The 25,346-nt window shown below is 39.6% G+C and overlaps 2 protein-coding genes across 11 annotated transcripts in view; one reads left to right on the top strand and one right to left on the bottom strand.

The window, feature by feature from the left end:
* Positions 1 to 291: 291 nt before the first annotated feature.
* LOC133052786 (high mobility group protein B3-like) lies at positions 292 to 906 on the bottom strand. The gene has a single exon (XM_061137635.1). It carries the CDS (start codon positions 904 to 906, stop codon positions 292 to 294), a length of 615 nt encoding a protein of 204 aa, XP_060993618.1.
* A 20,285-nt stretch (positions 907 to 21,191) lies between these two features.
* The window catches only part of HUWE1 (HECT, UBA and WWE domain containing E3 ubiquitin protein ligase 1), a 152,846-nt gene continuing 148,691 nt past the window's right edge, over positions 21,192 to 25,346 (top strand). For 5 of the 10 annotated variants that reach the window (XM_061137929.1, XM_061137930.1, XM_061137925.1 and 2 more), the window contains exon 1: positions 23,755 to 23,917. The gene's annotated coding sequence lies outside the window, so the exon portion shown is untranslated. Of the gene's footprint in view, positions 21,270 to 21,465; positions 21,567 to 23,754; positions 23,918 to 24,006; positions 24,119 to 24,166; positions 24,185 to 25,346 lie in introns of those variants that run through there. The other 5 variants (XM_061137921.1, XM_061137923.1, XM_061137927.1 and 2 more) reach the window with 5 other exon arrangements.

Below are 25,346 nucleotides of genomic sequence, written 5' to 3'. Positions count from 1 at the left end.
CAGCCTCGAGCACTTGTCTCATGCATCCTAAACGCCTTGTCACACCAACAGCAAAGTGCACAGAGTGAGGAGAAAATGAGAGCCTTTTCATTTTAGAAATGTTTGGAAATATGTATAACTTTGATACAGTTTCCAGGTGCTCCAGACACCCATGGCCACTTCATGTAAACCACTGCTAATTGCTAGAGCACTTTGAGAGACTACAATATGATCATGATCCAGTTGGGTAATTAAACATAATGAGGGCAACAGACATGTCTTGGGTGAGAGGTGTGTCAATCATGGTGCTCGCTACTCTAAGGTTTTCACAAGGAGACAGATCAACAGTTTTTTTAATACATCCTCCTCCTCCTCTTCCTCCTCATCCTCTTTCTCTTCCACCTTTTTCCATGCAACTTTAGCAGGACCCTTGGTGCCATCAAACTCCCCTTTATAGTCTGCAACATCCTTCTCATACTTCTCCTTTAGCTTTGCGAACTTGTTGATGTATAGCTGCTTCTCACTGTCACTTAAGTTGTTCCACATCTCACCCAGCTTCTTTGCCACATCTCCAGTAGAGATGCCAGGGTTTGTAGACTTGATCTTGGGGCAGAATTCAGAGCAGAATAGGAAAAATCCAGACAGTGTTCTCTTGGGGGCATTAGGGTCCTTCTTCTTGCCTCCCTTAGCTGATCCATAATCCTTCATTTCCTGATTATAGTGCACTTTATCCGCCTTTGCCATTTCATCAAATGTAGACTTCTCTTTCCCAGACATGGTCTTCCAACTCTCAGAGCATTTCTTGGAAAATTCAGCAAAATTGACAGGGACCTCGGGGTTTTTCTTATGTTCCTCTCTGCACGTCGGCACAAAGAAGGCAAAAGCAGACATCTTGCCCTTTGGTTTCTCGGGATCACCTTTAGCCATCTTGACTGTATTATTCACTAGTCTGGGCAGCCCAGGGCATGACGCATGGCTCAGCACTCCATAGCCTCGTGCTAGCTGCATCCACAAGAGTTGCCTCCAAGGAGCAGGCATCTTTTAATTTCATGGCTGCAGTCACTGTCTGCATTGATTTTGGAGCCCAGGAAAATTAAATCTGTCACTATATCCACTTTTTCCCCTTCTATTTTCCATGAAGTGATGGGACCTGATGTTGTGATCTTAGTTTTTTTTAAATGTTGAGTTTCAAGTCAGCTTTTTCACACTCCTCTTTCACCCTCATCAAGAGGCTCTTTAGTTCCTCTTCACTTTCTGCCATTAGGGTGGTATCATCTGCATATCTGAGGTTGTTGATATTTCTTCTGGCAATTTTGATTCCAGTTTGTGATTCATCCAACCTGGCATTTCACACAATGTACTCTGCATATAAATTAAATAAGTAAGGTGACAATATATAGCCTTGTTGTAGTCCTTTCCCAATTTTGAACCAGTCTGTTGTTCCATGTCTGGTTCTTACTGTTGCTTCTTGACCTGCATACAGGTTTCTCCGGAAACAGGTAAGATGGTCTGGTATTCCCATCTCTTTATTTAAAAAATTTCCACAATTTGTTGTGATCCACATAGTCAGAGGTTTAGCACAGTCAATGAAGTAGATGCTTTTCTGGTATTCCCTTGCTTTCTCTATGATCCAACAAATGACATATCCTTGCCTCTTTCAGTCTGTGTCTAATAGCCCTGAAGTGAATCTCTTGTGGGCAGGATATTGAAGGGTGTTGTTTTTATCCAATCAACCACCCTAAGTTTTTTGATCAGAGCATTTATTCTGTTGACATTTAAAGTAATTATTGATAATTATGTACTTATTTTCATTTTTGTTCTGTTTCACAGTGGTTCTGGTCATTATTCTCTGTTCATTTTTTCTTCATTTTGTTTCCACATATGGTTTGATGACTTTATTTAGTAGTATGTTTTTGCTTCTTTCTTTTTGATTTTTGTGTATCTATTGTATTAATAGGTCTTTGATTTGTGGTTACAATGGGGTTCATACATGTGTAAAACATGGGAAAATGTTAGTTGTTCAGTCATGTCTGATTCTTTGTGACCCCATGGACTTTAGCCTGCCAGGCTCCTCTGTCCATGGGATTCTCCAGGCAAGAATACTGGAGCGGGTAGCCATTCCCTTCTCCAGAGGCTCTTCTTAACCCAAGGATCAAACTCAGGTCTCCTGCATTGCAAGTGGATTCTTTACTGTCTGAGCCACTATAGAATGTGGCCTGGAATATTAAGCTAATCTCAAACATCATGTCATATCACTCACAAATATATTAGTGTGAAACATTATTCTGAAAGAAACCCAGTACCTTGATTTTGTGAGTAAACCATATTCTTTGAGAAGGTGGTCTTTAAAGTATTTTTACTTAGTGTTTGGAATTTTAATCATTTTAAGACATGTTTCTCCACCTCAATACAAGAAGATGCTGTAGCCTATATATGGTAAGGACTCTCATTTCTCTAGCTGTACCTTGATAAAAATCATCTGTTTTCCTAGGTTAAGCCCATAGTTTGGGTCTTTGAAATCCAAAGTCATGGTCATGGTTTATGTTTTTAGTTAATCCAGAGCCAGCCTGAGATCATGTGGAGATGGTGTATGTGTGGTGGTCTAGGAGTCTGTGGATATGCCACAAAAATTAAAAAAGGCAGCTCCTCCAGAGTTTTCCCTTGCCTCTGGGATAGGATGTAATTCAAATCAAGATAACAGTGCTGATCGAATTCCTCCTACTGAATGTACAGATATAATCTGACTTCTTAGTATTCACCTGGAACTTAAGTTACTTTTGTAGTTAAAAACCCCAGCCTATGGTCCTGGCTAAGAATTAAGAAAAAGGGAGTAAAAATTTTTCAGGCCTCTGATGCTGCTTTGAAGCTGTTTTGAGGTAAACCTTAACAAGTACCAAAATATTCTTTTCCTGATACCCTAATCCCTGTTTCCACCACAAAAGCATGCACAGTCTGTTCTTACTAGGACCCACTTGGGCCCACCTGCTTTTAGACACCAGCCCCAGTCATAAAGTCAAAAACCTATGAGGCCTATGCCTTCTAAAGTTGCCATCTATTAGAAGCAGTTGTATGCCTGCAGATGTCAATCATAATATAAACTTCTGCAAATTCCCATAGTCAATGATATGCATGGCCAGTGCTTTCTAAGGTGCCTACTCTTATGGGGAAAAAAGCAGTTGCAACACCTATGCATGCCAGCCACCATTTTCCCACAAGGAGAACTGCCTCCCTCAAATGTTACTCTAGATCTCAAATGCCAGTCCTTGTAACCATTCCCAGAGTTTTTTGACCCATGGGATCTCTCTAAAGGCCCTATAATCACATCATTATCTCCCTTTGAATTTCAAACTAATGGATATATATATATATATATATGAATATTGAAAGTTACTGTTGACAAGACTGGCTTGGAGAATGGGTCTGTGGCCTGCAGTCTGAATCAGGTTTTCAACTTTTTCATCCCAAGCCTAGACTACAACTTACCGAGGAAATAGGTGGGTTTGTACAGCAGACCTTCACCCTGCTGAGCTCACCCAAGTGGGGCTGACCATATGGAGGGGGAGAGAGGAGGACACAAGCATGATATGAACAAGGCATCTCTGAAAAATAGAGAGCAGAATACTCTACAGGGGCTGGGCAATAAGCCTGCAAAGATATTTTGGGATCTCATCCATCAGTCACTGTGGGAAGGAGGTGGGTAAAGGCAGGAGTAGGACAGTGGGTGCTAAGTTCTCTTCGCAATACTTCTGAAAGGACAGAAGCTTCTATTTCAGGTACAGATGGGAATACTTGGAAGGGAAATACTATGTAATTAATAAATATGGTCAAAGCAAAGGCACCAAGAGAAGGGCTCCCTCCCCAAGAGATCAAGCTTTCTCCAGTGGCCAGCCTTACATTCTCACTACATGACTGGAACAAATAAGAACACAGTGATATGTAGAAATAGGTGCTCTAGTGCCCAGTAAAAACAGTGGAACCTACTGCTTTCACTCCATGAACACCTCTTAAGAGTCTTGCCTGATTACTGTGGCCATCTGGGAGAAAGAGGTTTAAAGTCAATTTAAGCCCAGTTATTGGTGGTGGTTTTTCTTCTTTTGCCCTAGATGGCAGAAGACTTCAAGTCCAAATGCAAGATAGAGGATAGAGGAGAGCTTAGAACAGAGCTTGCAAACTGGTAGCCTGCTGAACAGATCCAGTCTACAGATGTGTTTGATTTGGCTCATAAGAATTTTTAAAAATATTTTTAAATTACTTGTCAGTATATAAAAATTGGTAGAAATCATGTAAAAACTCAGATTTTATGGCTTCTCTGGAAAAGTCAGGAGATTCTAGCCATATGGATGTGCATTTCTGTATGGCAAAATCAGCTGGACAGAAAAGGCACTGCTCCTCTTAGGAAGAGGCACAGTGTCCATGTAGACTTTTGTGTGACCTACCTAGCCCTTGCCTACATTTGAGCTTGTGACCTCTGATTTAAACTGCCCAGCATTAAGATATTGTTTGTGATTTGAAAGACATGCAAATCATCTATATCCAAAAGTATTTAATCATGTCAGAGCAAGTATTTGGCAATGTGGAGGGTACCAAGGAGGTGTGTGCCAAGAATCTGACCATGTATCAGGAGGGGGAAGGATAAGCAGACATCTGTCTATGTAACAAGGATGGAAGGATTGTTATGAAAGGCAGAAGAAAAGGGGACCATAGCCTGCAGTGTGGAGAAGCAGGCTAGGCAGGTAACAGCGGGAGTCAATTACAGTCAAGTGTTGCTAGGGCAACTCAGGCTCCATGAACAGCCTGGAGAGCCTCTGGCCTTCTTACTGCTAAGGCAGGTGATTTAGGAAGCCAGAGCTCTGAGGTCAGCGAAGCTTATGAGTAGAAAGATGAGGCTGTAGAAACACTGTCTTCGTGTTAGGGCTCAAGTGTTGACATAGATGCAGATGGAGCTACAACATTGCACACAGAGACACTGGTAGCACTCTAAAGGCCTCTGTAATTGAAAACCATTACATCTCCCCACTTAAGGGCATTTTTCCCCTAAACTATAGGTTGTAACACATTGGTGGGTAGTGACATTGATTTAGTGGGATGGAGATCATAATTTTTTAAAGAAAAAAAAGTACATTTTTTAAAAAAGAGTTGTATTACACACGGTAAATACTGTTTTATGAAACGCTGATTTCAGGTATGTGTTTGTGCATGTGTGTGCAGGTACATGTGTACTGAGTTGTGATGTCAAATATATTTCTTACTCTGTGAATTGAGCTCAGAAAAGTTTGAGAGCCCCTGTCACAGGCTACAGAGTGAGTCACCGTGGCCAGCTGACTGTATGTGCCTAATTTGGCATGTCTAGTGGATTTTTTTCTCTTTTGCTTTTGTTTTTGCTGTTGTGAGTAAGAATGGCAGATGTAGGCCAATTATAGCCTTCTAAGGAGGACTTTCTGGTATTACAAAAAACACAGGTAATGTTGCCAGCTGGGAAACAGGTTTTGGGGTGTGGCTTCCTAGGAGAGGCACAACTCCAGCTGGCTGCTCAAGACTCTCTCGCCTGAGACTGGTAGCACCACAGGTAAATATAAAAGTGAAGCCAAAAGAAGAGACTGCTCTGCAGCACTGGACCCCAAATCTGTTCTTGTCTGGAATTTTCCAGGGTTTCTAGGAGTAACATCATTCCCATAAATTTTTTTGCATGGCCCACATTGTTGGTACCCTACCCAAACGACATCCTTCACTTTTCTCCTTCCTAATACAGTCCCCACTTTTGTGAATATTTAGAGTAATCCTGTGCATCTTGGGAGCTGGGATTCTCAAGTGAAGACCTGCCTACAAAATGCCAGCCCCCAATTTTTGTTATATTCAAAAGACATAACAACTACTTAGTCAACTTGTTATTAAAGTTTTTAAACAACAGACATAGAAAACAAAGGGGGAAAGTGGGAGGGATAAATCAATAGTCTGGGATTAATAAATACACACTGCTCTATATAAAATAAATAACCAACAAGGACCTACTGTATAACACAGGGAAGTATATTCAATATCTTAAAATTACCTATAATGGAAAAGAATAAAAATATATATAACTGAAATATATATAACTGAATCACTTTGCTCTACACCTGAAACTAACACAACATTGTTAATCAACTATACTTCAATTTTTTAAAAGTTCCTGAATGTATAATCTCAATTTCTAAACCTAGTTGGTAACTAACAGTTTGCAGACTAGTACCAGTCCAGGGGCCATAATGCAAGTTGCACTTGTCTAAGGCAACTAATCTTGGTAATTCTATTTACCTTGCCAAATTGTTGGCTTCAGCATGGGCATGAGACATGATTTTTGGCCATTGAGCTAAGGCAGGGGGCTCATGGGGAAAGTTTCTCTTAGTCATAATAAGGGATACATGGCAGTTAGCCTCTTGACGTTGGTATAAGACTATATGATGACTGAGTAGTTGTGGCCATCTCAGGATCATAAGGTGAAGGACCATAGGCTGAGGATCGTGGAACAGGATGGAAGTAAGTCAGTACTTAATGATGTTGCTGAGCTGTTGAATCATCTACTCTTGAATACCTCCATCTATGTATATGTGGAGCTTCCCAGGTGGCTCAGTGGTAAAGAATCTGCCTGCCAATGTGGGAGATGAGAGAGACATGGGTTGGTTCTCTGTGTTGGGAAGATCCACTGGAGTAGGAAATTCCAGTATTCTTGCCTGGGAAAATACATAGACAGAGAAGCCTGGCGGGCTACCGTTCATGGGGTTGCAAAAAGTCAGACACAACTAAGTGACTGAGCACATGTATATATGGGAGATAATCAAATGGCCTTACTGGTTGATTCACTTTGTGTTGGCTTTGCTGTTACTTGCGACTGAAAGAATTCTAACTGATGCACTTGCAGGACATGACAGGGTTAACTAGCTTGAGTACAGAGGCCTAGCTGTACTTAGGATATTTTATAGTGAGCTTAGAATTTTCAGAAGAAATTGTTAAAATTAAAACAGTTAAACAAAGCTGCGGTTGTGTACTGACCCAAAAGACATAGCATGTGTCATTCTAATTCTAGCATCTTTTTTTGTATTTTATTTTTAATTAACAGACGGGAAATTTGATTTTTGTGTATACAGTTCCATTTTAACACACACATAGATTTGTGTAACTGCCACTGTAAACAGGATACAGAACAGCTTCACTGCCCCAGAAAACTCACTTGTGCTATTGCTTTGAAGTCACACCCTCCTCCCATTCCTAACCACTGATTTGTTCTCCATCACTATATTTTTATCCTTGTCATATAAATGAAAGTATACAGTATGTAATGTTTTGAGATCATCTTCTTTCACTCAGCACAATACCTTTCAGATTGATTCAAGTTGTTGCATGTTCTTTCCTTTTTATCATTGAGTAATATTCCACTGGATGAACGTACCACAGTTTGTTTATCCATTCATTCCACAAAGGATATTTGTTATTATCCAGATGTTGGTGATTATGAACAGAACACTCTAAGTTTTTGTGTACAGTATCTGTGTGAACATAAGTTTTTATTTCTCCAGTGTAAATACCTAGGATTGGGATTATTGGACCATTAACTTCCCAGGTGGTGCTAGTGGTAAAGAATCTGCCTGCCAATGCAGGAGACGTAAGAGATGCAGGTTCAATCCTGGGTCTGGAAGATCCCCTGGAGGAGGGCCCGGCAATCTGCTCCAATATTCTTGCCTGGAAAATCCTACGGACAGAGGAGTCTGGCAGGCTACAGTCCATGGTGTTGCAAAGAGTCAGACATGACTGAAACAACTTAGCACACAGAAGCATACATGTATGTTAAGTGTATATTTAACTTTATATGAAACTACCTAATTCTTTTCCAGGGTAGCTGTACTATTTTGCATGCTTGCCAGCAATATAAAAGTTCCAGATGTTTGTCTGCTTTCCTCCAAAAATTTTATAGTTTTATTATTGACATTCAGATCTATGATCCACTTTGAGTTAATTTTTATACAAGGTATGAGGTTTTTGGTCAAGGTTCATTTCTTACACATGGATATCCAATCATTCCAATATCACACATATCATTTGTTGAAAAGACTGTCATTTCTCCATTGAGTTCTTTGCACCTTGTCAAAAAATCAATTGACCATATTTATGTAGGTCTATTTCTGTATTCTCTATTCTGTTGCATTGCTCTACGTGTCTGTGACTTCTCTAATACCACACTGTCTTGATTACTGAGCTGTACATTAAGCCTTAAAATCAGATGGTGTGATTCCTCCACCTTTATTAATATATTCAACATAATTTTGGTTATTCTATTTCCTTTGCCTGTCCACATAAATTTTGTAGTCAACTCATCCAGTCCATAAACATGGTATATTTCTCCAGTTATTTAGGTCTTTGGAGATTTCTTTCATCAACATTTTATAGTTTTAGCATATAAATCCTGTACATGTTTTGTAATATTTTACCTATTTCATTTTTTGGAGCTATTATAAGTAGTATTGTTTATTGCTAGTATATGGAAATGTGATTGGTTTCTGTGTGCTGATCTTGCATTTTTGAACCTTGCTAAATTCATTTATTAGTTCCAGGAGAATGAGTGTGTGTGTGCATGCACACACATGTTTATTTGTGATTGTCTGTGTAGACAATCACATCATTTGTGAATAGGGACAGTTTTGCTCCTCTCCCTTCTTTCCTCTTCTCCCCATCCCTAACTGCTTAGAATTAAGATGCCTGATGTGGATGAAATATAAGAGAGGAGGATAAGTAGAGTTGCCACAGGTCATCTGCAAATTATTCAAGCTGCCTAGCAGTCTGGACTTCACCAAGGGCTCAGCAGGTAAAGAATCCACCTGCAACACAGGAGACGCAGCAGACATGGGTTCGATATCTGGGATGGGAAGATCCCCTAGAGGAGGGCAACCCACTTCAGTCTTCTTGCCAGGAAAAACCCATGGACAGAGGAGCCTGTCAGGCTATGGTCCATCAGGTTGCAAAGAGTCAGAAACAACTGAAGCAACTGAGCATGCGCAGGATTCATTCTACAAGATAATAGAAATATCATATGCAGATGATGTTATCATGTACTATGAAAAATGATTAAATGATAATACAAATTTTAATAATAAATAGTTTAAAATATCAGTACTCCCTATGTGCCAGGGACCACTCTAATAATTGTACCTAAATGAACCTTATCTAGTAATCACAACTCTAAGATATGGATACTATTTTCCCCATTTTACAGATTCAGAAACCATAAGTAGCAGAGCTGGGTACAAACCCAGATAGGTAGTCTGGCTTCAGCACTTACACACTTTACTATTACACAATAGAACATTAGATTCTAGAAATGGACTCTAAAATACCTAGGAGATATAGCATTTAATAAAGGGGCATTTCAAAAGAATGAGTAAAATGACAACTATTTAATTTAATTTGACATTATTATGTAGGAACAATTGGGTAGCCATTGGGAAGAATTAAAGTTGGAAATCTACATTTGTTTTGTACCTCAAAATAAAACCTATATGGTACAAGCATTCAAAAGTGAAAAATTAGAAACATAAAAGTGCTAGGAAAAAACATGGAGAAAGAATTTTATAATCTTGAGGTAGGGAAAGCTTTTCAAAGTATAGTACATTTACCAGCTATTATAAATGAAATGAATAACAATTTGATTAAAATAAAGAAAATATTTTAAATTTGTATATTCCAAGAAAAAATTTACAAGTTTAAAGACAAATAACAAACTCAGGAAAATATTGGAAACAGGAAGACAAAGGGTTATTATCTACACTATAAAAAGAGTTATTCCATTTTTAAACCTGGTTGCTTGGGGTTTTGTTGTTGTTGGGTTGTATGAATTCTTTACATATTTTGGATATTAGCACCTTATTGGCTATATGGTTTGCAAATATCTTCTCCCCTTGAGTAGGTTGTCTTTTCATTTTGTTGATGATTTCTTTTGCTATGCAAAGCTTTTTAGGTTGATGTAGTCCCATTTGTTTATTTTTGCTTTGGTTTCCCTTGCCTAAGGAAATATATCTAGAAAAATATTGCTAAGATCTGTGTCAGTGAGCATACTGCCTCTGTATTCTTCTAGGAATTTTATGGTTTCAGGCTTTACATTCAAGCCTTCAATCCATTTTGAGTTTATTTCTGTGTATGGTATGAGATAATAGTCTAATTTCTTTTTTCTTTTCTTTTTCTTGTATGTGGCTGTCCAGTTTTAATAACACCATTTAGTGAAGAGACTAAACTTTCTCCATTGTATATTCTTTGCTACTTTGCTGTAAATTAATCTTCCTTATAAGTATGGGTTTATTTTGGGGCTTTCAACTATGTTCCATTGATCTAGATATCTTATTTTTCTGCCAATACCATGCTGTTGTGATTACTATAGCTTTGTAACATAGTTTGAAATCAGGTAGCGTGATACCTCCAGGTTTGTTCTTTCTTCTAAGGATTGCTTTGGCTATTTGAGGTCTTTGTGCTTCCATTTAAATTTTATGTTCTATTTCTGTGAAAAATTTCCTTGAGGTTTTGATAGGGATTTCATTGAATCTGTGTAGACTGTGTTAGGTAATATGGACATGTTAACAATGTTAATTCTTTCAATCCATGAGCACAAAATATCTGTCCATTTTTTTGTGCTGCTATGGAAAACAGTATGGAGATTTCTCAAAAAATTAAGAACTACCATATGATCTAGTTATTACACTTTTTGGTATTTATCCAGAGAATACAAAAACACCAATTTGAAAAGATATGTGTACCCCTATGTTCATCACAGCATTATTTACAGTAGCCAACATATGGAAAAAACCTAACTGCCCAACAAAAGATGAATGGATAAAGAGGATGGTGTGTGTGTGTGTGTATATATATATATATATACTACCCAGTCATAATAAAGATGAAGTCTTGCCATTTATGACAACATGAGTGGATAATAAGGGTATTACGCTAAGTGAAATAGACAAATACTGTATGATGCCACTCATAGGTGGAATACAAACAAACAAACAATAAAAGATAAATGAATAAACCAAAACAAAACAAACATGTATATATGGGACAGAGTAGTGGTTACCAAAGGAGAAGGGGCAGGGGGGAATGCACACTGGGGAAAGGGGGCCAAGTGTATAAAGATAAATGGGAAATAAATTTTGGTGGTGAGCATACTGGTGTGCATTCAGAAGTAGAAATATAATGTGGTATACATGAAACATAATGTTATAAGTCAATGTCACCTCAATAAAAATTTTTTTAAATAAAAAATTTAAAAAGAGAACTATTCATAACTGGCAAGGAAATACTAAATTCAATGAAAACATGGGCAAACAACACAAACAAGCTGCACATTTGAAAAAGGAAGGACACAAATGGCTAAGAAACAAAAGGTGCTCAATTTTACTAGAAATCAAAAATAATGAAAGTAATGACATACCACTTTAAACATAACAGACTAGCAAAGAAAACATGAATGAAAATGCACAGTTTTGGCAAGGGTATGCGGGAAAATCACTCTCATACTCTGGTCCAACGAATCTAAACTTGTATAATTTCTTTTAGAGGGCAAGTTGGCAATAGCTATCCAATTATAAAATGTGCATACTCACTGGTGCAATTCCATTTCCAGCATTTGTTTTAAGGAGGGCATACATGTACAAAGCTATTTACAAGGATGTCCATTTTAGCATTCTATAAAAATAAAAAGTCAGTTAACAATCCAAAGGAGCACTCACCTTATGCAACTAAGTTTTTAAAAGGTAAAAGTTTAAGTATTGACCCCATGGACTATAACCTACCAGGGTACTCTGTCCATGGAATTCTCCAGGCAAGAATAATGGAGTAGGTTGCCATTCCCTTCTCCAGGGGATCATCCCAACCCAGGGATCAAACCTGGGTCTCCCACATTGCAGGCGGATTCTTTATTATCTGAGCCACCAGTGACACCAATTGACATATTATAAAACCTATAATCTACTGTTACTTTATCCATTTATTTCTGAGGATTCTCGAAGATTCTTAAAGGGTGACAATTACTTAAATGAGCACACCTTTGTAACCCATCAGTTCAGTTCAGTTGCTCAGTTGTGTCCGACTCTTTGCAACCCCATGAACTGCAGCATGCCAGGCCTCCCTGTCCATCACCAACTCCCAGAGTCCACCCAAACCCACGTCCATTGAGTCGGTGATGCCATCCAACCATCTCATCTTCTGTCGTCCCTTTCTCCTCCTGCCCTCAATCTTTCCCAGCATCAGGGTCTTTTCAAATGAGTCAGTTCTTCACATCAGGTGGCCAAAGTACTGGAGTTTCAGCTTCAACATCAGTCCTTCCAATATTAGGATGGACTGGTTGGATCTCCTTGCAGTCCAAGGGGCTCTCAAGGGTCTTCTCCAACACCACAGTTCAAAAGCATCAATTCTTCTGCACTCAGCTTTCTTTAGAGTCCAACTCTCACATCCATACATGACTACTCAAAAAACCATAGCCTTGAATAGGAGGACCTTGGTTGACAAAGTAATGTCTCTGCTTTTTATTTTATTTTTATTTAGGCCGAAAAAAAAGTTTTTTTCAATAAAATGTAGAAATATTTTAATTTACATGTCATATTACAATGAATCAACATGGAGTCAAAATCCACAATTACACATTCCTAAAAATTCTGACCATCAATCTCAGAATAATCAGTTTCTGTACAAAGATTTACAGCTGTCCGATATATGTAGTTTTTCCTCAGTGCGCTACAGTTCAAAGGTTCTGCTCGAATATTCCCCAAATCAAGTGCAGAATCTGTCTCTTCATCAATTTCTCCAATGACTGCAACATTGTTGCCTCTTATGATGTATAACACTAGTACCACTTGTTCTACTCCCTGTGAAGAGCTGAACACTCGTTCATGGCTTTCATCCAGTATCAAATTAATGGTCTGGTCAAAACCTTTCAGTGTTCCCACACTCATTCTCTCATCAGAAGTAATGACAGCAACAGTTCGGTTGATGTAGTTCTCCAAGGTGGACGTCATGATACGCGACCTGGCAACTGGAAACACAACAGCCCCGGCAACCAAATGAGCTAAAAAGTGTCTCTGCCTTTTAATATGCTGTCTAGGTTGGTCATAACTTTCCTTCCAAGGAGTAACTTTCTTTTAATTTCATGGCAGTGATTTTGGAGCCCAGAAAAATAAAGTCAGCCACTGTTTCCACTGTTTCCCCATCTATTTGCCATGAATTGACGGGACCAGATGCCATGATCTTAGTTTTCTGAATGTTGAGTTCCAACTTTTTCACTCTCCTCTTTCACTTTCATCAAGAGGCTTTTAAGTTCTTCTTCACTTTCTGCCATAGGGGTGGTGTCATCTGCATATCTGAGGTTATTGATATTTCTCCCGGCAATCTTGATTCCAGCTTGTGCTTCATCCAGCCCAATGTTTCTCATGATGTACTCTGCATATAAGTTAAATAAGCAGGGTGACAGTATACAGCCTTGACATACTCCTTTTCCTATTTGGAACCAGTCTGTTTTTCCATGTCCAGTTCTAACTGTTGCTTCCTGACCTGCATACAGGTTTCTCAAGAGGCAGGTCAGGTGGTCTGGTATTCACATCTCTTTCAGAATTTTCCACAGCTTACTGTAATCCACAGAGTCAAAGGCTTTGGCATAGTCAATAAAGCAGAAATAGATGTTTTTCTGGAACTCTCTTGCTTTTTCAATGATCCAGTGGATGTTGGCAATTTGATCTCTGGTTCCTCTGCCTTTTCTAAAACCAGCTTGAACAGCTGGAAGTTCACGGTTCATGTATTGCTGAAGCCTGGCTTGGAGAATTTTAAGCATCACTTTACTAGCATGTGAGATGAATGCAATTGTGTGGTAGTTTGAGCATTCTGTGGCATTGCCTTTCTTTGGGATTGGAATGAAAACTGACCTTTTCCAGTCCTGTGGCCACTGCTGAGTTTTCCAAATTTGCTGGCATATTGAGTGCAGCACTTTCACAGCATCATCTTTTAGGATTTGAAATAGCTCAACTGGGATTCCATCACCTCTACTAGCTTTGTTCATAGTGATGCTTCCTAAGGACCGCTTGACTTCACATTGCAGGATGTCTGGCTCTAGGTGAGTGATCACACCATCATGATTATCTGGATCATGAATATCTTCTTTTGTACAGTTCTTCTGTGTATTCTTGCCACCTCTTCTTAATATCTTCTGCTTCTGTTAGGTCCCTACCATTTCTGTCCTTTATTGAGCCCATCTTTGCATGAAATGTTCCCTTGGTAGCTCTAATTTTCTTGAAGAGATCTTTAGTCTTTCCCATTCTATTGTTTTCCTCTATTTCTTTGCATTGATCGCTGAGGGAACCTTTCTTATCTCTCCTTGCTATTCTCTGGAACTCTTGTATTCAAATGGGTATATCTTTCCTCTTCTCCTTTGCTTTTCGCTTCCCTTCTTTTCACAGGTATTTGTAAGGCCTCCTCAGACAGCAATTTTGCTTTTTTGCATTTCTTTTTCTTGGGGATGGTCTTGATTCCTGTCTCCTGTATAGTGTCACGAACCTCCGTCCATAGTTCATCAGCAACTGTATTAACGTTAGAAATATTAGTATTAAAGGCAAAAAGTTTTAAATAGGGTAAAAGAGATACCGATAAAAGATACTATCTACCAAGAATATCTTAGTGTCATAAGCATACATACAAATAACATTCCATTAAAATATATAAAGAAATCACAAAAGGAAATAAGTTACAAAAAAGAGCACAATACATTTCCAATAGTAGGAATCATGAAAGTCATGCTATTGGATCACAGTGCAATACAACTAACTTCTAAGCACAAAAACAGCATCCCCAAAAGCTGTCACTTTGAAAATCAAATAATACTTATAAATAACTAATGGTCAAAGAAGAAATCAAAACCAAAATTATAGACTAGAAATTAATGAGAATGAAAGCATTATATATTAAAGGCAAGTAGAAAAAAAGTATAATCTTAAATTATTTTAGAAATAAGTAAGGAAGACTGAAAATATATAAGCCATATATTTAACATAAGCCATTTCAAAGAAAACAGCAAATCAAACTTAGAACTAGAGTAATGTATTAATAAATATAAAAGCTAAAAATAATTTATTAAGTAGAGAATAGCAAGTGGTAGAATGGGAAAATAAATCCAAGAAATATGGTTTAATTGATGGATAGACAGATGATAGCTATGTGATAAAATATAACAAAATATTAATGATAAAATTTATGCTGTGCATTTACCAGTGTTCACTGTAAAACTCCTTCAGCTTTGCTCTATGTTTGAAATATTCATAATTAAATAGATTAAAAATCTATTATCACCCAGAACACTGTACTAGAAGTTTCACTAAACCAGGAGAAAGACAAAGATGTCCACTGTTGCCTCTACTATTTGACCATTTTTTGTTGAAGTTCAATAAAACATAATATGTCAAGTAAATGCATATAGGAATTATAAATATGATAAGGAGGGAAAATCATTATCTACCTGGAAAACCAAAGAAAATGAACAGCAAAACCATTAGAACTGATAAGGAAGGTAAGTTATAACAACAAGGAAGGTAAGTAGGATGGCCAGTTACAAAAAGATGTCCCATTATGCACAAAAAATATATAAAAGGCTACTTCTAAATAGAGGTAATAGTGAAGGGGAAAGGTGGTGAAACATGCTTTTCATGTTTTGCTCCATGTACAGTATTTCCATAATGGCTGAATCTTTTACAACCAGAGTGACTCCTGTAGTTTTTTTAGGAAAATAAATCTATAGTAATAGGCAGAATCCTAGAAAGCCTCACCTTAATTTCCCTAGATTTCCCACCCTAATTTCTGGACTTTGAATGTGATGAGATACCATGCAGGTGATTATATTAACATCACCTGGTAAAACAGATTTTGCAGTTGTAATAGTCCCCTTAAAATAGGGAGATTATTTTGTATTATTCCCCAATAGCATTAATCTAATTACATAATTTTTTAAAAATCACATAAATCTTTTAAAAGCAGAGTTTTCTCAAGCTAGTGGTAGAATGAAAAGTCAGAGAGATTCCAAACAAAAAAAGGATTCAGTGTGCCAGGGCTGGTTTGAAGATGGAAGGGGACACATAAGGAAAAATGTGAGCAGTCTCTAGAAGCTGGGAGCATGGGATCTCAGTCCTACAACGGTAAGGAACTAAATCCTGACAACAACCTGAATGAACTTGGAGTGGATTCTTCCCCCAGATAACTCCATATAAAAGCCAATTCTGGGGACTCCTTGATTTTGGCATTGTATGATCCTAAACAAAGAACTCAACCAAGCCCATCAGGATGTCTGACCTACAGAACTGTGAGACAATAAGGTGTTATTTTTTTTTAAATAAGGTGTTATTTTAAATGGCTAAATTTGCAGTAATTTATGATGCAACAATAGAAAAATACAAAATACATTAACATCAACAAAACAATGATGTATGGTGGTGGTGGTTTAGTCACTAAGTCGTGTCCGACTCTTGCAACCCCATGGACTGTAGCCTGCCAGGCTCCTCTGTCCATGGGATTCTCCTGGTAAGAATACTGCAGTGGGTTGCCATTTCCTTCTCCAGGGGATCTTCCCAACCCAGGAATCAAACCTGGGTTCTATAAAATTTTCAAAAGTTCGAAATCTATTAATGGCCCAGTCATTGAGCAGGATAGGGAGATGACACCCCATACACCTCATGGAAATGTATTAATAAATTGGTAAAATGTTTCTCAAAGTACACTGAGCAATGCCTATCAACCTCTCCCAAAATGTGGATATGCTGTGCCTTGCTAAAATTTATTGTAGTTAAATAATTATAGTGGTAAGGAAAGATTTTTCTAAATGTCCTTTACAGAATTGCTTATTAACAGTGGACACTTAGAAACAACATGAGTATCTGACAATAAAAGACTGGTTTGTCAAATATAATATCCTACGCCCATTTGATGAAATAAATTTTTTCAATATAAAGCCCAAAAGGAATTCTTATAGAACTTTACCAGTTAATTTAAAAATTTATCTGAAAAAGAAAATGCACTAGAATAGCCAAGAAATCTGTGGGGAAAAAAGACAGGGGAGCTTGCCCTAGCAGAGGTGAAATAATAATTTAAAGCTCAAATATTTTTTTAAAAAAAGTATGGTATTGATGCTGGTATAGATTTTAGGACTATTGAACCGATAATTTACATTCAAAACTATATATATCTCCTTAGAAATTGGTTTTTGATCGATGGAAAGAATGAATCTGTTCAATCAATGCTTAGGGCCCTATAAAAAAAATACTAATAGGTAATTAGTATTACAATGGAATGATATCCACCTATGAAGCATACCATTGTTCGAACATATAACTGAAAAATATTTACCAAAAAAATCCCCCCAAATTAGAGTTAAATCTATAAAATTCTAAAGTATTACAAGGAAATACAGAAACAATGTTTCTAATCTTGGAGTAGAAAAGTATTCTTATGCAAGATTTAAAATGCAAAAGCCATAAAAGAAACGATTGATAAATTTGAACACACCAACATTTAAAACATCTATACCCCAAAATACCCCAAAAGCAAAGTTTAAAAATAAGGAAAGTCTGCAAAAAAATTTCCAGCACAATGGGGGTGGGGGTTGGATAGGAGGGAGATTCAAGAGGGATGGGAAGTATGTATGGCTGACTTACATTGTTGTACAGCAGAAACCAACACAACATTGAAAAGCAATTATCCTCTAATTAAAAAAAACTTCCAACACTTGTAACAAATACTCATATCCAGACTACATAATTTAATAATAAGTCAAACAATCGAACTGGAAAACAGATAAATTATATGAATAGGCAAAGTCACAAAATAACACAAGCAAATAGCCAACAAATATATGAAAACATTCCTTAACTTCGATAATAAACAGGGAAATGCAAATAAGGAGACATTTTTCAACCATCACTTTGGTACAACATTGAAATAATACCGGCATGGATAAAAATTTAGGGAAATAGTTATTCTTATTCACTGCTGGTGGAGGTGTAAACTGGGTCTTTTGGAATGGCAGTTTGGCATTACCTATTAAAATTCCAAAATGTGCTGTTTGAGCCACCCATTTTACTTCTTCATATTTATCTTATAGAAATACTTTAGCATATGCACAAAAAAGCATGTACACATTCTTCATTGCAGCACTATAAAAAAAAAAAGTACTGTAACAGTATAAGATTGAAAACAATTTATATCTATCAATAGATGTGGTGATGGTGGTTTAGTTGCCAAGTGGTGTCCAACTTTTGCAACCCATGGACTGTAGCCTGCCAGGCTCCTCTGTCTATGGGATTCTCCAGGCAAAAACACTGGATTGAGTTGCTAGTTCTTTCTCCAGGGAATCTTCCCACTCAGGAAATAAACCCGGGTCTACTGTATTGCAGGCTGTCTCCTGCATTGCGAGGGGATTCTTTACTGACTGAGCCATCAGGGACTTACCAATAACTCTAGTACATTCATTTAATGGACTGCTGTGCAGTATGTTAAAAAATGAGGTAGACTTATACATAGTGACATGGAAAGATTTTGAGACATAGTAATCGAATACAACAATTAAAATGATACATAAAATAGAACATCATTCATATTTTTAAAAAGTAAAAAATGAAACAAAATTTCTATATGTATATATAAGAGGAACTTTACATGTTTCTATTTTGAGTGTTTTGCAACAATGTATTCATTTATGTGTAATCAGGCAAACATTTTTAAAATGAAAAAAGAACAAAAAGCTAATTACACATTAAAGAAAGGAAATGCTTCATGTTGCCATTAAAATTATGTTAAAGAAAGGAATGCTTCATGTTGCCATTAAAATTATGTTAAAGAAAGGAATGCTTCATGTTGCCATTCAAATTATGTTAAAGAAAGGAATGCTTCATGTTGCCATTAAAATTATGTTATTGACAAACATTTTATGACATGACAAATATTCACTAGGTTATCAAATAACATGCTATGATATTTTTGATTAGGAAAAAAAAATATATATATATATAATGCATAGGGGCTTCCCAGGTGGCTCAGTGGTAAAGAATCCGCCTGCCAATGCTAGAGACGTAGGAGATGTGGGTTCAGTCTCTGGGTTGGATCTTTTTTATGCTTTCATATAATTTCTGAATAGTCTACAATTTAAAAAATAGAAACAACTGGTGTCTGTGTGTGTGTGTGTGTGTGTGTGTGTGTGTGTGTAGATGTTAATTGAAATTAGGACTGTAAAAGGAGTGGAGTTGGCAAGAGAACTAAAGGGGGCTCCAGACTAAAATTAAAACTAGAATTGTTAGGTATGTGAGATTTTAGAATTAGGAGTTGGGGAACTAGATGTTGTGGGGCCTAGGAATTGACAATAGAAATGTAAGGGTTAGAATTAAGAGTAGAGATGATGGATTATCAGAATTAATGTAGATGCTGTGAGAGATTGGAATTAAAATCAAAGTCCCTGGCCTGAAAAATTCCATGAACAGAGGAGCTTAGCCGGCTATAGTGCATGCGGTCGCAGAGTTGGACCCGACTGAGAGCGACTGAGCAGGAGCACGCAAGATGGGTCAGTGGAAAAGAATCTTCCTGCCAATGCAGGGGACACAGATTCAGTCCCTGGTCCGGGAAGATTCCACAGGCCAATGAGCAACTAAACCCATCTTCTAGAGCCCTGGAGGCGAAACTACTGAAGCCTGGAGTGCCTAGAGCCTGTACTCCACAACAAGAGAAGCCACCACAATAAGAAGCCTGTGCACTGTAATGAGTAGCTCTGGCTTGTCTCAACTAAAGAAAGCCAGTGCATAAGACCCAACACAGCCAAAAATAAATAAATAAATAAAAATTTAAAAATAAAGTCCCTATTAAAAGGCTTTTTGAAAACTATAATGGTAATATTGGTGAGAGTATGGGAATATTTGAATAAACTGGAATTCTCATATATTTCTGGTGGGATCCTAACTACATTTCTACAAATCTCTCCTTAAGAAAAGTCTCAGAAATATGCAAATATTTAGTTACATCAAATTTCATGTTTGTATTTCTTACAATTAAAAAAAGCCACAAACATTGAGTCTTGCTTAAATAAATAATTAGCATTACAATGGAATAACAGCCGCCTATTACAATAGCATTTTAAGTGTATTTAATAGGTCAGTCTATCTCAAAAGGGCCTCCATAATGCTGAGATTATACACAAAAGTTTATGTCTAAATATATATATATTTGACAGGCAGTGGATACATTCATCAAATTCTCAATTTGGGGCATGAACCACTGCTCTGGAGGGTTGGAATTGAAACGAGAGGGTAAAATTACAGTTTTTATTTCCTCTATATCTCAAGAATACTTGTAGGGGGGGTGGGAGGGAGGCAAGAGGGAAGGGATATATGTTTACTTATGGCCAATTCGTGTTGTACAACAGAAACCAACACAACATTGTAAAGCAATTATACTCCAATTAAAAATAACTTGAAATTTTTAAATTTTAAAAAGAGTACCTCAGATAGTGCTTTTGTCTCTATACTTTAAAGTACTGAGTTAATACATGTTTTTAGTTAAAAATTCAAACCTTACAGGAGTATCTAGAGTTTCGAGTCAAAGCTCCCTTCTCTCTTTTCAATTTTATTCTGCACCCCAGAAAAAGCACGGTTAATAGAGGTAACTCCTACCTGATCCTTTTTTATTCCTATGCATTCACAGATGTAGATCCTCTATAAGCTCTTGGCCAATCGCACTCACCCCAAATAACACCAAGGAGAAAAACAGAATTTTTTTGAGGACTCACTACGTTCCTGAAGTAAGTGTTCTAAGGGTTTACCCGTGTAAGCTCGCTGTGGTAGGCGCCCTCCACACTGGGTCCCCTCTTACCCTCTCGCCCCCCGTTCTTCGCTAGGCAGCTGGAGAGAGATTAATTTTTAAACATTAGTCAAATCAAATCACGTCACCCTTCAGCGGTTTCCACCGTACCTCGAATCAAATCCAAATTCCTTAGCGACCCTACTAGTCTTTATGGTTGGGTTTGTAGCGCCTGGAATAGCTCAGGCGCGATCGCCACCAAGGCACCCGGTTTCACCGCTGAGGGAGCGCCCTCCCAAGGGGCAGAGGCGGGGTTTCTCGAGCTGGGGGAGGAGCCTTAGACCGAGTGTGAGGAGAGGCGGAGGGGGAGGTTTTCCGCGGAGGGTAAGCGAGGGGAGCAGGTCTGAAACAGGGCCGCGGACTCGGCACGCTCCTGCGGGCCCCGCGGAGCTAGTGCCGCGGAGGTGAGCATCTTCCTCCGGGTTGGGGGGCGGGCTCTGCTCTCGCGGCAGTCCTCGGCTTCTCGCTGGGGTTGTTTCCACGGGACCCTGCGCCGAAGAGCGGAGGTGGCGGCCTGGGGGAGCCAGGGAGAGGCTGGTGAAGGGGCCCGGCGGCCTGCCTCAGCCCTCCCTCAACCCCGCCTTCTCTCCCCTCCCCCAGGCCTCGGCCGGCGCCAGTGGTGAGAGCTCGCCGCATCCTCGGGGGCAGCCCGGCAGCGGCCGGCAGTGCGGCGAGAGAGTGGCCGACAGTGGGGATGCGAGGTACCGGCTTTAGTCGTGGCCAAATGGCCCTAGAGAGGGAGTAAAGACCGGGTCTTCGGCATTTCTCTCAGGGGTTCGTGGAAGGCGGCCTCAGAGGAGGGGGAAGGTGAGGGGCTGGCAGGCAGGCTTCGCGGGTAACTACTAGGCGTCGTACATGTAGGTTTTGGTATCTAAATGGCACTACACACACACACATATTCATTTCAGCTAATTGCTTCTTAAAAACTTAACAATGTGTCTTGTAGATCTTCCTATATCAGGGAATTTAAATTTACCTCATTTATAAACAGCTGCATTGTATGATTGTACTACAGTTTATTTAACCATTTCCCGATTGATGTACATTGGCTTGTTTCCCTTTTGGGGGAGGGAAGGGGCTATTACAAGCAATGCTATAATGAATGGGCTTGTGTGTGTGTGTGTGTGTGTGTGTGTGTACATATATTTCATGTATGAGTATTTTTGTAGGAGAAATTCTTAGAAGAGTAATCGCTGGGTCAAAATGTATATGCGTTTTGAATTTTAATAGATTCGTCCAAATTGTCTCTTTCCAAAAGGCTATACTAATTTACACTGTTCAATGTTATGCGAGAGTGCCCATTTTTCCACAGTTGTGCCAACACGAATTATAATCAATCTTTGTAATTTTGGTTAATTTAAAGGGCAAAAAATGTTATGTCATTGTTTTTATTTGCATTTCCTTGATTATTAGTGAAGTTGAACATATTTTTATTTATCCGATTACAAAACTAAATATCAATAGTCTATAAGCAGTAAGCATTTTGGAAATTTAATACGGCCCATTCGCAATAGCAAGAAAAACGAATAAAAATACCTAGGAGTAAACTACAAAACTTTATTGAGGAATGTAATAAAAGAACATTTGCATACATGGAAAAGGGGATACCATGCTTCTGGATAAGAAGGCTCAGTTTTGTAGTGATGTCCTTTTTTCCTGTGTTGATTTATATGATTCATGCAATTTCAATAAATATACGAAGTGTTTGGAATTTAATATGATTCTAAAGTTCATCCGGAAAAAAAGATGGCTAAGAATAACCGAGAAAATATTTTAAAGATAAGGATGGGGTATTACCAGCTGTTAAAATGTATTCTAAAGAAACAATGTATAAGTTAGAATAGACAGAATAATATATTACAATAGGAAAGCCCACAAATCGAGCCAAATTGGATTCCAAGATTTATTGGAGAAACATTGTTGGCTAGACGTGGAAAAACTGCCATATTAAAAGCTTCAAGCACGCACTCCCCCCCCCCCAACTCCCCGCCAACTCCCCCTTGGAAGCTTGAATTTTCCAAAGAGGGCAGACCTCTTTGTTTGGAGAAAAGCACTTTATTGGATCTTTTGGCTATGCCAAGGTAAAGCCTTTGGAGTTAAAATTTGTGGCTTTGGAGCTAGAACTAACGATATGAGCCTTTAGTTAGATTAAGATGGATTCAGTAGCCTGCAGTGCGGCGAGCGAAAGAGCCTGAATATTATCTGTCTTAAAATTTTTTTTTCTTATCTAATGGGCAAAAAAATGTTATGTCATTGTTTGCATTTGCATTTGCGTGCTTATTGTGAGATTGAACGTCTTTTATGTTAGTCCAAAATAATATGTGATTCGTGGAGGCAGGTAACAATAGATCTATTGCTCCTCTTCCAGAATGGAGTTGGTAATTGGTACAGCTCTGCTCAGAAGCGTGAGAATAAACAGGTTGACTTTTTATATTTTCCTCAAGCACTAGGCTCTAGACACCTTAGATCGGGGGCGGAGGCAGTTTTCAGGACATGGCCGAGATTTGGCGCTGAGCTGTGTCATCGCGAGGTTTGGCAGCCAGCTCCGCAGTGGGTCGGAAACCTCGTGGTAGGCGAGATCCCTGCAGGACGGGAGGTTCCTCCCTTCCCCTGAAAACTCTCAGTCATTTTCATGGAGCTCCGCCTCTCTCCTTTTTAGGAGAGTTCCCTAAGTCTCGCGAGATCTCGTGTTTCCTAAAGGCGAGGCGCGGGCAGCATCCTGCGGTGAATTCGAAGGTCTCGCAGAGACAGAAACGTACTATCGCGATAGTTCTTAAGACGCATGCGGGAGACGGTGGCGGCAGGTTGGCTCCGCCCCTCGGTTCTTCGTGAGGTTGTGCGTCATTTGCTTTTCGCTTCGCGTAGGGTGAGAGCGGAGCCGTAGCGATTTCGGCTTTGGTGGGAGGAGGGGGTCTGGGAAGGGCTGGGCTCAGGCTGTTCCCGTCGGGTCGAGGTTATCGCGGGATCGCGCGGAGGCGGCCGTGGTTCGGCTACAGACTGCAGTAGCCGCGGAGGCGGCGGCAGCGTCTTCGGATCGTGCTGTACCTAGCCGGTGAGTTCTCGCGGGAGCGGGGTTACGTCCTCGTGGGATCTGTTGGCGGTGGCGGAGGTGGCTCGGGGGGGGCAGTGACTAGGGTCGGTCTGCCTGCTGTTAAGATGGCGGCGGAAGCTGATGTCTGTCCGGCCAGGACCCGGGAGTGAGGAGTTGGCTCTCGGCGTTTATGACGCTTCTCAGATACCCGACGTTAAGCAGGTGACGATTGGCGAAAAGCCGAGGTGCCAATAAGCCGAACCTGAGGCGAAGACCACCCCTTCTCTAGTAGGTTGAGGCGTCACCATTTCCCGGGCCTCAGCCGCGTGTGGGCCCGCCTTTACCCCACCAATCGGTCAACGTCTCCGTTGTCGCCGCCGTAGTGGGCGGGTTGGGAATGATGGGGGGCAGGAGTCCTAGAGTTCGTTGGGGAGTAAGGTTGGGAGTTAGATTGGGCAGTGGGGGAGAGGGGACCATCCAACGACTGTTGATTTCCTCCCACTACCTTTTTGTGGGCCCGATTTTCCGCTCCTTCGGAAGAAGGGGGACACGTGAATCCTCTAGTTTTACTTGAGGTAGGCTCTACTTCCTCAACCCCCATGGCCTTTGAACTAAGGTATAGGAGGTCAAGCTTTGATGCTCCCCCCTAATTCCACCATCCCATTGAATTTTTCTCTTCTACATGAATATTTGAGGCTCGTATTTAGGTGGGAAAGTCAAAGCTTTTCCCTGTCACCCCCTCCCCGGTCTGCTAAGGCAGGGCTTAGCCCAAGTCCCCTAACCTGTCCCGTCCTCCCCCGTTCATCGGTCCCCTTGACACAGACGTTGACCAGAGACCCTTTCTTGTTCCCTGTATTTATTCCATCTTTGTGGATAGAGTCATAGTAGCTTTTACGTTTGTATAACCCTGATCGGAGGACAGGGCACTCATTTCTGCCAACTCTGCTGCTCAACCATTCTTGGGTGAGCAATGAATTGGGTTGGTGGTTGGATCATTGCTGTCTTCGTGATCTCTTAGTTTTAGGGGCCGTTAGACGCCCCCCTCCCTTGTCATAACCCTCACTCGCCTCAAAAAAGGGAAAAGAAAACTTTTAAAGAGACTGTAGAGAATAACCCCCCAGTAAACCAACTTTTTGTCCTTCTTCCTCACCCGTCCTCCCCTTTGCAAACTTGGGGACCACCTCTTTTCCCTGCCTTGCTCTTGAGTTCCTGTGGCCTTTTGATCTGGACATCTCTTTGCTGCTAACCACCTCTTACATGTTTCTCATGTAATCATTAAGGATTTCTTAATCCTTCTATTTCCACACCCCACCCCATGCTGTTTTCCTGGGAGCTGAATCCCCTAGAGAGAAAGCCTCTTGCTAGGCTCCATAGCATTTACCCACCTCCATGTGCTAGAAAATAAAATAGCTTTGATAGATTATCTCTTGACAATCATTGCCCCATTCTA

The sequence above is a fragment of the Dama dama genome, chromosome X (assembly GCF_033118175.1).
Source record: "Dama dama isolate Ldn47 chromosome X, ASM3311817v1, whole genome shotgun sequence".
Taxonomy (NCBI): domain Eukaryota; kingdom Metazoa; phylum Chordata; class Mammalia; order Artiodactyla; family Cervidae; genus Dama; species Dama dama.
This window is presented reverse-complemented; position numbering and strand designations above follow the sequence as displayed.

What these genes read in the sequence shown, in the direction of transcription:
- LOC133052786 (XM_061137635.1), bottom strand. Translation starts at nt 906, where the DNA reads ATGGCTAAAGGTGATCCCGAGAAACCAAAGGGCAAGATGTCTGCTTTT.